The following is a 14,276-nucleotide window of genomic DNA, read 5'->3' on the forward strand; positions in this document are numbered from 1 at the left end:
CAATCTTCTCTTTTTCATTCTCCGAGGGAGGCTGCAGCCTTTTAAGCACTTGTCTCCGTACCGAGACAGGAAAAATAACATCCTAAACTCTTCCACAGTCAGATCTTGGGCAGTAGGTTCACTTAGCTGTGTGTCCCTCAGGGATCCAACCTACCAACCATTAGCAGATGGTCTGGGATTTTGGCATAAATGACCACACACACACACACACACACACACACACACACACACACACACACACACACACACACACACACACACACACACACACACACACACACACACACACACACACACACACACACACACACACACACACACACACACACACACACACACACACACACACACACACACACACACACACAGTTTCACTCCCCTCAGTAACACATGAGCTGTATTCACAACCCATGTTTTCATGTAAAACGCTTGGTGACCCATCGCTGTCTGACAGAGAGCATAGCCAGTGGTGGAAAAAGTACTCATATTCATTACTTGCCAAGTAAAAGTATCAATACTGTAATATGGAAATACTCTGATAGGGTGCCCTCACACCAAAATACCTATGAGAGTGGAATCCGCGTTCCGCCAATGCATTTCAATGAGAAGGGAGCGTTTTTTGCAGAAATCCTCTGCTGGCATGAAACCGCTTCACTCTCATTGAAATGCATTGGCGGAACACGGATTCCACTCTCATAGGTATTTTGGTGTGAGGGCACCCTTACAAGTAAAAGTCTGGAATACAACATTTACTTGAGTAAAAGTACAAAAGCATTGCTATAAATATGTACTAAAAGTACCAAAAGTAAAAGTACAAAATGTTTGAAAATATCAGATCTACAAGCTCACAACGCGCCACGATGCAACACGTTGTGAGCTTGTAGATCGGCCATTTTCAAATAGCCTATAAAATAGGGCTAAAGTCGTTAATGTGTGTTTTATAATATTATAATTTATATCTGCAAAGTAACTAGTTACGTATACGTTTTCAAATAATTGTATTGGAGTAAAACTACAATATTTGGATCCGAGATGTAGTGGAGTAGAAGTGAAATTATGGGAAATTGTAAATACTCAAGTAAAGTAGAAATAACTCAGAATTGTACTTAAGTACAGTACTTAAAGGGCCAGTTCACCTCTGGGGCAACCAGATCTTAGTTTATTGTTGCTTGGGACGATCAACACAATCCTGAGTTATTTTTTGTGTTAAATCTGTGTTTTGAGATATTTTAGTATTTCATTTCAGCATGAATGATGATGCATTTTGCATCATATGAGTCATCATGCTGCATCATATGATGCAAAATGCATCATTCATGCTGAAATACTAAAATATCTCAAAACACAGATTGAACACAAAAAATAACTCAGGATTGTGTTGATCGTATCCCAAACAACAATAAAATAAGATCTGGTTGCCCCAGATAAGAGGTGAACTGGCCCTTTAAGTAAATGTACATAGTTACTTTACACCACTGAGCATAGCTGCTATAGCAGGACACAAGCTTACTGACTGACTAGCATCAGTTGAGTGAGTGTCAGGCAATGACAGCCAGTGTGCTGCTGCTGCTGCAAGCTGAGACGTGGAAGCAATGCGTCTGGGGCTTTGTGACCTCGTCCAACTCTGTGGGGGCCTCCGGTCATGTCACTGGGTAGAGCTGTATTTCAGTGGAACAAGACTAGTGTGGATCAGTGATGGGCTCAACATGGCTTTGATGTGGATTTAAATAGCTTTGTACAAGAGCAGGGTGGATGTGGATATGACTTGGCTTTAAATGCCAACAACAACACTGGCCAATATATTTATTCTGAGAAAAAGCTATTGAACGTATTAATACAAGAAAAATAATGTGAATATAAACGTGAGTATAATCAATGCAGCCTGCGATTTATATTCTCAAAGAAGCGCAATAGCAGTATTAAGGACAGATAAAGGCAAACATGACGTCCTGCACAAATTATTGAGTCATTAATAATTCAAAGTGTTTTTTTTTTTTGTTTTTCCTTAGGGCAGGCAAGAGCTCACATAGGCAGGAAGCTGCCTTGCCTCTATGTGGCTACGCTTCTATTTGTATATCTGCTACTGTCATACGACAAAGTATAACTGTAAACCTGGCCCAGGTTCGAATCTGACCTGGGGCCCTTCGCAGGCATCGCAGCATATAATCTCATCCCTTTCTCCTGCCATTGGTGTCTCTCTACTCACTATGTTGCTATCACCTATCAAATAAACACAAAAAAATGGCCAAAGAATAATAGTATAATCTTTGAGCTTTGCCAAGTATCTATGATTGCGACCGTCAGGTCGCACTTACTATCAAAACCTCCACAAACTGTGAGTCAGTCAGTCAGTCAGTCCGTCAGTCTGTCTGTCACACCTCACACATCACACTATTGCCCTGCTCATATCTCCGCAACCGTTGCCCCGATCCATGCCAAATTTTGCACACACGCTCCTTGGCTGCCAAACTACAACCTCCAAGGACCCCCGGAGCTCCAGGGACCCCCAGGTCCCTGTGGGACCCCCAGATGTAAAAAATGACCAAATGTGCAAAAATGACCAAATGACCACCCCAACGGGGCTGCTCACGGGGAATTCCCGGGGACCACCGACTCCTGCTGCTCCAGAACGGATGCAAAAGTGGTGGCGCCCCCAGTGGAGGACCCCCTCCACTGCAGCTCACATTAAATGCCGTAACTAGGGCTAGGAGGGTCCGGGAGAGCCGGGGCCGGTACCTATTTGTCCGCCAAGGCAACGCGGAGACCCCACCCCTCATTTCTCACATGGCCCTCTTCTAGCGCCACCATGAGGCCGATTCTTGCAAAACACATTTTTGGACACTGCTCCTACAGATTTGGCCCTAAAATCACGCAAATCGGTACACAGTATGTCTACACTCATCTCATCAATATGGATGTCCCATATAGCGCCACCATCAGGCCGATTTTTTGAACCACATTTTTGGACACTGCTCCTACACATTTTGCCCTAAAATCACGCTGCGACCTGACGGTCGCTTATCTCCCGATTAGGGAGTCTTACTGGTGTTTATAACATCCACAATCTAAGGATGGGTCTGACAATAATCAGGGACCCCGCTCATCCTGCCAATGCACTTTTCTTCTAGCCTGGCGGGGCCCGACGTCATCTGCGTTCACCCACTCATTCCTTCCACAGTATAACGTCTGGCCTTCGGCCTATTGGCAGCTTGAAAAGTGGGCGGGAGCACTTGCCTTGACAGACAGACTCCTCTAACCAATCAGCGTAGCAAAACATCTCTCAGCCAGTCGGAAGAACGGCAAACAAACACGTTTTTTCGGCCGATGAACTCCGCTAGCGCATCCCCTGTGTTACTTTTGAATTGTTGTAATTGATTCCAACTCTGAAATAACTGCACTTATTGCTTGTTTTATTGTTAGAGCGTTAACTGTTACACTTGTTGCATCGCGAGGGCAGCCATTGTTGTTTTGAAAATGCTGCAGCATGCATCTACGTCACCGTCTACACATGGACCAATCAGGGAAAGCTTTTCACTTGTTGTCAGGAAAGACTATGTTTGTTGTGCGGAAGCAGTCACTGATTGGCCCCGATCAGAGAATAATCACTATACTCGCTGCCAATCTCCGGAAGTCCAGACGTTATACTGTGGAAGGAATGAGTGAGTGAACGCAGATGACGTCAGGCCCCGCCAGGCTACTTTTCTCCCCCCTTCCTTCAGGCAAAATGTTATTAAGTCCAGAACAGGTACTCATTTCTGCAAATGAACATCCTTGACTCCTCATCATCAGGTCAGGCCATGAACATACGTAAGTTAACTTTGTCCCCTAGCGGTTTTTAACACACCAGAAAGTTGTATTTATTTTGAGTATTGTTTAATGTATTTTATGTATTTTGTCTAGTACTACCCACTGTACCCAGAGCACACCAACTCCAATCAATGTTCCGTTGGAAATGTTAATACATTATTAGACAGAATGGAAACACTAGAATTTACACTCAATACATAAGGCACAATATCCAGCCTTTCAAACCATATGCTAAAGGTGACCTGAGTGATACTGAGGCACCGGTTGTTAACACAGATTTGACAGTTTTTAGGGGGTGTGTCAGATTCAGAGTTTCCTAGTTTCCTTTTGGGATGGAAAGCTCATAGTGACTTTCTAATGGCCCTGTTGATGCTGAGGATTAACATATCATTTCTTAAACTGAGTGATATCCCCCTTTAAGAGAAACTTCACTGATTCTGTTTTAAACTAAATCTTGTATATAGTGTGGGTAAAAAATACTCTATACGTCTTCTGTGTATTTCTCCACAAAACGATGGCGTCGTTACATCTGTGAATGGGATTTAGGTAGAAAATAATCTGAAGTTTTGTTTTAAGATGACTGTACAATATCTCTCTGGCCCTCTGAGGGAGAGTGTGACTGTCCTGATGTAGTCTGTGTCAATGCAGCCTTACTGCCTCTGTCCTCCAACAAGGGGATCCTCTTAACCTCTGTCACTGTTCTACACACAATGAATTCAGAATCAGATCATTGTTGGCTTAGCTAAAGGATCAAGGTGAGGGCTCTCCATCTCTGCAGTGAGGCATGTGTACAAAACAGAGATGTGGGTTGACCCTGTTCTTCCTTGGAATAGCGATTAATGTATTTTGATAGACCTGTGAGGTCTATTTGGTGCATTAGATGTATTTTAACCACTTAAACCCTCTATAGTTAGTAGTTACTAGTTAGTGAGACAGACTTGAGTAGAGTTGGCCCTGTAATTGGTCTGCTCATTTCCCTTATCACCAAACCTCTTCGCCAGAGATAGCAGATCTACAAGCTCACCACGGGACGTGTTACAATGCGTTGTGAGCTTGTAGATCGTCTGTTTCTGGTAATGTTCCCCCCAGACCTAGTTCATCTTAATCTCAAACAAAACCTACGTGTCTTGCAAGTAGCTCTGTCCCTGACTTGTTCTCTAGTGTGTATCGTGGTTCGGGGTTGTATAATAAATCACTGTCAATGTCAGTTAGTCCTCAAGTCACACACAGATACAGTACCGAGTCCGACAGTCACGCTGCACATCGGAAATGTATAGTGTCCTCGTTGTCGCCTCCAAGCGCCCTTGCAGCTAACGGTCCAAATTCTAAAGCAGAGACTTCCTTGATGGAAAGCCATTCTCAAGCCATTGAATATATTCATTCATTCAAAGTCAAACTACTAGGCAGGCATTGGCATATACCTTACAGAGAGGTTACTCATGTCACAAAGACACTTGAAAGGCCTGTAATGGTACTGTCTGTACCTGAGCAAAGTGAGCCATTTGAACCACTACATTCTCTGACTGCAATTTCACAGGAGTCTTTGATTCTAAACCAAATCCAGCCCTCCTTTCTGTGAAGCTGCTGCACTGGAAAATGCTACGTTTAGGGAAGCCGCCCATGCGCTAAATTTGTTAATTAACAGTGTGCCCGACTCAACATTTTGTGTTGAATGGCACTCATATCTAAATTGTTACTCACAAACCTGCCCAAAAGGGATTATGAAGTATTTTCTGCTTTTCTGACCGACTGAACATTGCAATTGAACAGGTTAAGTCTACCGTACACTTTCTGCAACTTTTGGTTAGTTCTATAAACATCTGATGATATACCCGAATCTTGGTTTCTAAGCAAGTAGAACATATTTTAATGTGCAATGAAAGGCATTGTGCATTGAATAGTTATGCATGAAAGCAACTGATCCCATTCCCAAGACCAGAGAGCAAGAAAGTATAGGGCTGGGCAATATAAATATTATTATTATGAAATGATATATATCTGTCTGGCCATGGGATTTGGGATATTGTAAAATAGCATTAGGCACAAATGTTGTCTTCTTGTCCAGGTTTGCTGGCAGTAAAGTATACAATTGTAATATTTTATCAACTTAGTTGACTGTTCTAGCCGTTCTATTATTTGCCTTTACCCACTTTGTTTTCATATAGGCATTACTGATGATCGTTTATCTCATTGTGTAAATATTTTGTAAAAGCAGTTAAAAAGCAGCAATATTTAATTTAATCACCCATCGCCCATCAGCCCTACAAGAAGTTATAGGCATAGGCAGGACATTCTTTGCCTGCATGACAGCTCAAGAAGTTCTGAGAATGTCCAAAGCAAGCCGACTGAACTAAAGCTCTGGAGCCAATTGGATAGAGCAGCTAACCTGAACACAGGCAGTCATGATGATAACCCCATCTCATGGTCAAGTGGCTAAGCCTTCAACTAGCCTTGTTCCTTGATGAAATGTTCCTATCCTTGATGAAAAATATCCTTGCTACAGAATGTTCTATATGTAATCCTCTGAAGAGCATCACTTGACTCCACACTTTGTTTTTTTGTTTTGTTTCTGTAATAATGTATTATTAACATTTAGCTAAATGTATAGGGCAGGCTATGAAACGTTCACCCCCAAATTGACTTTTTTTTCTATTGATTAGTCACGCCATGGAGACTAGAGTTCAATAATATTTTTAGTTTTTTGTCGCATTCCTAAGACAAAAATGTGATAACAATACATTTACCCCCATTCCTCCATTCATTCCGGATGGGGACCCGTTTCGGGTCCCCATCCGGTATCAATGGGGGTAAATTTACTCGAATCAAATTTTTGTCTTAGGAATGTGACAAAAAATATTATTGAACTCTAGTCTCCATGAGTAATCAATAGAAAAAAGTCATTTTGGGGGTGAACTACTCCTTTAACTCCTTCTCTCTGGTGCATTGTGGAAAGGAAATAAAGAGTTTGGTGCCTGGTGAAGGTGTAGTTGCCTCCGGATCTCACATGTACTGCTGTTGGCTAAGATTAATTCCTGCATGCCAGGGCCTTTCTCCTGTGTCTCTCTATATGCTTGTCCTTGCACTCAGCCTTAATATATCTATCTGTCTTGTGTCTCTTTCTAGTGTGTTGGGGTTTGAGACACACACACACACACACACACACACACACACACACACACACACACACACACACACACACACACACACACACACACACACACACACACACACACACACACACACACACACACTCCTGCAGTGAGGGGATGTGGAGCCGAATGCCTCAGGAGAGCAGAGAGTGAATCTCCTCCTTTGCAGTTGATTTCAGGACTGGCACTGACAGGATTACAAGCATGACTGGCATAGAGCTGGAGTCTTGGGGGAACTAAGTGACATGCAGGGTCAGTCAGTGTGTGGGGAAATGATAGACAGATACCCCCCCGACAACCATACGTGTTGAATATGTCAAAATATGAGACAGAGAATGTGAGAAGAACACAGCTTACCACTGTCAAGCTTCCATGACAGTGTTGTTGTCATATACTGTATAGACAATCATGTCAAATCATCAGCGCCATACAACTTGGATGAAGGCTGGTGTGACATTTACGACTGTCGACACCAGTTTGGCAGTTAAGAAATGTATTTGACATCGAAATTTGACAACCATTTGGCAGCAAACATGTAATAATGACAAATTCTGCGTATGATATGTACATTAGGCTGAATGCCTCATCCAGAATCAAATTGTATTGTGTCATCATAGCCTCATAAGACCATTCTGTGGTACACTACTGGTCGCCTGCATGGCTTCTGCCAGTAATAAAGGATTATATTATATCCCTTTGATAAACAACATGATTAAAAGACACTAATTGACAAGAGAAGCTGCCCACAGATTGAATGTCCATGCCCAAAGCAGCCAAATGCCAGTATGCCACTTGCTGACAAGAATCCCTTTGTCTCTCAGACATAGACAGAACTGCATGGGGCTTTCTTTGTTTTTTCTGTCCTTGTTGTCAAGCAAGCTGTATTACTGGACTTGTTGTTGCTGCATTTTACACCATACCATATATCAACGACGCTGACCGTGTATGGAAGGTGACAAAGGCATCATTGTTGTTGTGGCTTATTGTGTGCACTTTTAAAGCACTGATTTTCTCCACCAACAGTGCAGTCAGACAGCCATGCAGGCAGGCACATACAAAACAATGAATCAAAAAAATATGTTTGCGGACAATAGAATCGGCAAGGAAATTGCATTATCTTAATCAAACATGATCATGTCTAAAACGTTTTGTCGAGAAAAGCATAACAAACCGTTTGAAAACACTGCGCAGCGAACGACACAGTAACAACATCATTGGTTACAGTAGCCTATTTTGTGTTTCTTTGGCGAGCGTAAAACGCGAGTTGACAACAACGTGAATCAAAACCACTGGAGTCTTGGGGGCCATAATAACAGACAGTAACAACACTAATAAGGCACAAAATATCCTTTGTCACACTGAGTGTGGAAGAAAAACAGAGCATTTATTTAACAAAGACGAGTGGACTCACCGTAGTAAGAAGGAATGTCCGTCTTTCTAGCCATTGCACTTCGTACGGGAGACGCGGCACCGTGCTTGTTTTAACGGTTGCATATGAGACTCGAAGTGAATGGCGTTTTAAATGCTGCTGCTGTCCTAATAAATATACAGTAGCAGCTTTTTGATGTCCCCCACGCAGCGTCAGTGTTTACAGCACGAGACAGCGTCATTAATTATGCGAGAGGGAGGGGGGGACCAAAGGGGGGGACCCACAAAAAAGGCATAGAGCCTTGTTAACGATCCCATATCCTGGAGGGACCGTCGCGCCGCGATTGGTTAGATGGTTGTCAGGCAAGCTGGCTAATGGCTATCCACAGTCGTACGACGGTGTCTCGCGCAAAATAATGCTTAAAAACTTTATTAGAAGTTTGCATAGGAAAAGGTACAATTTCATGACGGTACAGTTCATTGGTACAAGGTCTACTAAAAGGAGATCCTAGAAGAGACTAAGCTTATTTCCACAGGAAACCATTTAAGTGTCATAACATTGAATGACAGTCTAAAACTAAAAGTATCAATTCAATACTCACTGCAAAATATAAATATACTCTTAGAAGTAAAAGAAGTCCGGAGTTCAAAATACTTGAATAAACATTTAAAGACAATTAAATCACATCATAAATATAACATCTGAAATAACCTGGACAAATTTGTCTCCCACAAACTAGCCAATCACATCCCTCGTCCCTCTGTGCAATGGGATCTAAACTAGAAACGATTCATTGTAAAGGCTCCGTGAGAGAGGAGTGTGGGGGTCCCTGTATGTTGTTGCTCTAGTAGCTGAAGCATAAACTTATCCAAAGTTAATTCATTCATATTGTGCGTATGAACTACTAAGCTGGCTAGTTTGTAATAGCCCACATAATTCCTCCGTTTTAAATAAACTCTGACAGATCCAACTTGTGTTATTTCTTTTTTGCCACTTGCTTTGATTTCCTTTGCTTTAATTAAACTAGTCATTTAGTGAAATAAGTGAATTGGCAACGCTGCCATTAGAAAGAAATAGCAAACAATGTAACAAAAAAGAAAAGGAAAAAAAGGCCTTTGTGGACAATCGTTGCCCTCTGCGGGTAGTACTATGGTGGTGCAGATTTAAAGGAATACACCTTTGAAATGTGCACATAGAGTCAGTGCATGTAACAGAACAGTAGTTAGAAGAAGCAGTCTGCCTGGAATCCAGCAGGTTTAACAGAACAGTAGGGCAGGAGGGCCTAATACAATTGCTGTGGTGAATTAGGCTCACTGTCCAAGTCTCCATCAATTGCGTTGCAGTCAATTGATTTCAATGAAATGCTCTGTCACTGACCCATATGAAATTACAGTTACTGTAATAGGCCTAAGTGTATTCACAGAGCATGAGCATCTGCTCTGTAAATCTGCTAGACACATTGGAACATAGTAGCCTATTCCCTTGCAAATGTAAACGTCTTGGAAATATCTATCAATAAAAGTTTTAGGCCTAGATATTTCCAAGATGTTGAAGAAATTCACTATGTCCACACTGCACGCAATTCACCATGAATTGCGTGCAGTGTGGAATTTCTTCAAAACAGAAAAATTAAGCCTATTATTAATTAATTAATTATTGCATTAGTCTATATTTAGTCTAGGGCCTGAGGCTTTTAGACCAGGGGTCTTCAACAGGGGGTCCTTAGAGTTACTACGGGGGGCCACCAAACATTTTTGTTTTTACATTAACCACTTCAACTCTGTATAGCATCACTATTATCGAGATCCGAAAATAGCAGAAGCTTGTATCTGCTATTTTCAGCAAAGAGGTTTCGTGTAGGAAGGAAAAAGTAGCAGAACCAAGTACAGATGCCAAAGGTCAAAGGTTAGTATTGAAGGTTTAAGTGGTTAATTTTGTCTGGAAAAGATAACAACAATGCTTTACACAACGCTGATGATAGTCAATGAGCTATGAAATCGAAGAAAGGTTTATCTGCAACACAGTTGTATGAAATGTACTGGATCATCTCTCTCTGGGGACCTTGGCTTGAAGACCCATGTTTTGGACGATTAGTCTAGTTTTTGAATTTAATTACATTTTATCCATTCAATTTTTTTCAGAAATCAGTGGGGTTTATCTCACGTTTATTATGCATCTCTATTAATTCAATTACTGCTCAGGTTACCAAATGCAGGTCATTAATTAAAAGGGCATAATTATAATTATAATTATGGCAAATTATGTAGCAGAGCTGGAAAGTAGCAAGTTTACTGTCAACAGAGCATGATGGAAGAGAAGAGAACTGTAATCACAACATTTGCTAATGGCTATAAATGTAATTTACAGTAGGCTATGTGCACGGTGCAATTCTCTACAGTATGCACTACCAAGAGTTACGCAGTTGGCCAAATGCAAATGCACATACCGGTAATCAAATACTGTACACACATGAGCATGGTACAGTTCATGTTTACAGACACCCTTCATAAAGACAGACTCAGAATGCAGATTATTTCATGGCATTGATTGATTGATTGATTGATTGAAGACTTTATTAGAAGTTTGCATAGGAAAAGGTACAGTTTCATGACGGTACAGTTCACTGGTACAAGGTCTACTAAAAGGAGATCCATGAAAAGACTAAGCTTATTTACACAGGAAACCATTTAAGTATCTCATATAACATTGAATGACAGACTAGAACACAGTACTATGCAGTAGATATGTAAAGAAAAGAAAAATGAGAGAACAAAAAAAAGAGTCTAAAAACAGTAAGTAAGTAGACTACAAAGAAGGGGCAGGGGAGGGTAGGGTTGGGCTAGGTTAGTTTTTTTTTACCAGTTGCGAACGGCTGCTGCCTGTAAGTGGTTTTTCAGGGCAATTTTAAAGGATGCTACAAGTAGGTTTCTCAAAGTGGGTGCCGTGGCACCCCAGGGTGCCATGATGCAAGTCCAGGGGTGCCGTGCGGGTGAATACTTTGATCATATTTGGAATGTATCAATATCACTTTAGTTTAAAACACTTAGACCTTCTAAACTTGCACTGCGTTCTTTTTCAATCTACACCAATACATCTCCACGCCAAAAATAGCAGATCTACAAGCTCACAACGTGTCACAAGGCGAGCTTATAGATCTGCTATTCATGGCGAATGTTCACCCCAGAATAGGAATGCTGGTAGGCCTATTCAAGAGGTTAAACCTCAAGTATAAAGTCCAATCTGTCCTAATGGAAACAGATATTCTCCTAAATTGTCCTTGTGACACATCCGCTACTCCCCTCTGGGAGGCGCTAAAGGTTTATTATGACACATACACCTGACACTTGAACAGCTGAAGAGTTTCCCCAAGCTGTAGCCTACATACATTCAGTATATGAAAATCCTGTGTATGTTAATTGTACAAATGGACACTCTTGCAGAGCAAAATACATAGAAATGGATACATTCTCAACTCATGCTTCAAAACTAAACCATTTTCTCAGTGAAAAGAAAAAGTCATGCACCCAAGAAAGTTCCTTTGATATTGTGTAAATCAGGGGTCTTCAAAAATGTTCAAGTTTGTGGCATATTAAAAATAAAATCTTTCTTTTTTTGTTTATTGAGAAAGTTTTGAGGCTAGCGTGGTAATATTGGTAATATTCCACAGGTTTCCTCGGCGCCTATGGGGCTACCTCCAAGTGATGCTGCAGCTTTGATGGCTTCACTGATTTGTTTGACAAATGAAATCATCAGATTTGTGTGAATTCAATGTTTGTTTGTTTGTTAGTTTACACATGATCTTTCCTAATAATATGTTCAATTCATGTAAATGTGTATTTTGAGACTTTTTTTAAGGAAAAAAAAACATTCTATCACACAAACCTACAAACCTACCGACTTTAGAGTCCTCCAGGACCGCTGGTGTAAACAAAGCTTGTTAAAATGTTTATATGTTTTGTCAGTATGGCAGTAAGTATGGTAGTGCATGGACCGGCTTGGAAATTGACCAAAAGTGAAATTAGGATGTGATCACATCCACTTGACGATTTTAAGGTTTCACACATTTCACACACACGGCCATGGAAATTGTTACAGAGTTTGTATTCACGTAAAGTAACTGGAATACATCATAGTTAACAGAATCTAGCTCAATATATCAACATGTAAAACAAGGAAAATAATGTATAGCGAAAGTAAATCTGGACTCTGGAGTTTCACAGTAAAGATTCCACATCGCTGGGCGTTTTCATGGTCCTGTCTGCCAACATCACCCCCTGATGCAACAGGAAAAACATCTTGCATGCCACAACCATCCCTACAATGATCTGCTTGACTCATCCCAAGCAGCATTGCAGCAAGTAGAGATCTTTGTTTCTGAGCTCGATGCTCATATACACCCTCCTCCTCCAAGCAGAAAATAATTCCTTTTGAACATGGGTAAAAGTAGGCAAAGAAAAGACTAGACAGCTCTTGTGGCCATGTATGGAATATATTTGTGCGCCAGCAGAGCGCACCTTGTTATTTATATCAGGTCTCACTTGTTGATGGTGACGTCATGAAGAATGCTGGTCCCTCAATGGCTGTTAATGGTGTCGTCACTCGTCACCAAGAATGCTGATCCCTGATTGGTTACGGGCGTAAACACAGAGGCTCTGCCTGAAGCTGAGAGGAGTGTCTACCACTCCCTCTGGCAAGGGTGCACACAGATATAAAAAGCTAGATGCCTCATTCGCCTCTTCAGTTCATTGGAGCGACGTGCAACAATTGTAGTCCGGACTTCCTGGAAAAACTAAGGGACTGCTGCTAGTCAAGTGACTACTGGCCATTGTGGCCAATCACAGTGCGTCTTTTCCGGGACTTATCAATCCATCCATTTCCTGATGTTGCGCGGCCCAGCTGTTCTTACAGGCTGCATACGTAAAGAAGACCCGCCCCCACCTGCCTCTGATTGGCCTAGCAACGTCCGTATGTGTGACGCACGTGGAAGCGATGCACACGGACACTTGGTCCCCCGATGCATATGCACCAGAGCCGAAGGAGGCGTCTAACTTTCTATGTCTATGAGGGTGCAATAGAAAAGCCCCAGCCATTTTCCACCTGAGGCTACACTTCACCCCCTCTGGCAAGAACGTTCAAAGGGGGACAGATAAAAGGTATGAGGTGTCATGGCACCTGCAGTAGTTCAATGCTCCTGCTCCCTCCTCGCCATAGGGGGCTGAGAGGTGTCATGGCGCCTGTGGCTACTCATCCACCACGAAATTGTATCTGTGATTAAGTGTTGATTGTTGAGCAGAGAATGATCTCCAAAGGGGGTAAAGGTGCTTTACCTTACAGGCATTGAGGACACACTCAGCTTGGATTGAGCTGGAGGAGCCTGAAAGTGCCCCTTTGAGAACATACAGAATGACACTAGATACAATATAGGCTAGCAAATAATTATTCTATGCTAGCCTGTGACTTGGCGGTCAGAAATCCAAGGTCATAATAATAATAGCTCAGATTTATATAGTTCTTTTGCTTGGTGCCTTGCATCATGCTGCCTTTGCCGTCCGTGTATGAATGAGCATGTGAAGCGCTTTGCTGAATGAGCGTATGAACCGCTTTGGAGAATGGCGATGTATGCAGCCTTTACCATGTTTAAGTCAGACAATAGGAGAACTGAGAGGCAGAAGGAGAAGCAGAGGAGAAAGCTCTGGCAGGATTAGACCACAGGTAGCAAAGGCACACAATGAATACAAAATGAAGAGATACATTCCCATCTAACCCTGTGCATCAACATCCTCAAACCACTCGCTCTTTCCTTCTCCATCTCCATCTCCCACTGCCATTCATTCCCCTTTCATTGGCCTTCACACAATCAGTGTTACAGCCCTACCGTATGGAAATACTTTGCTTCACTTTTACTTTCCAATCAGGGGACGTGACAAACAGCGAACTGTCTTATGAGCAAG

The 14,276-nt window shown here is 42.0% G+C and overlaps 1 protein-coding gene across 1 annotated transcript in view; it reads right to left on the reverse strand.

Moving 5' to 3' along the window:
* The window catches only part of slc44a5b (solute carrier family 44 member 5b), an 85,719-nt gene extending 77,181 nt beyond the window's left edge, over positions 1-8,538 (reverse strand). Inside the window, exon 1 of the mRNA XM_080732657.1 lies at positions 8,368-8,538. Within this exon, the coding sequence (XP_080588783.1) occupies positions 8,368-8,401 (34 nt within the window). The 5' untranslated portion in view covers positions 8,402-8,538. The remainder of the gene's footprint in view (positions 1-8,367) is intronic.
* Positions 8,539-14,276: the final 5,738 nt, after the last annotated feature.

Source organism: Nannobrachium achirus (assembly GCF_963921795.1).
Source record: "Nannobrachium achirus genome assembly, chromosome: 1".
In the NCBI taxonomy this organism is placed as follows: Eukaryota; Metazoa; Chordata; class Actinopteri; order Myctophiformes; family Myctophidae; genus Nannobrachium; species Nannobrachium achirus.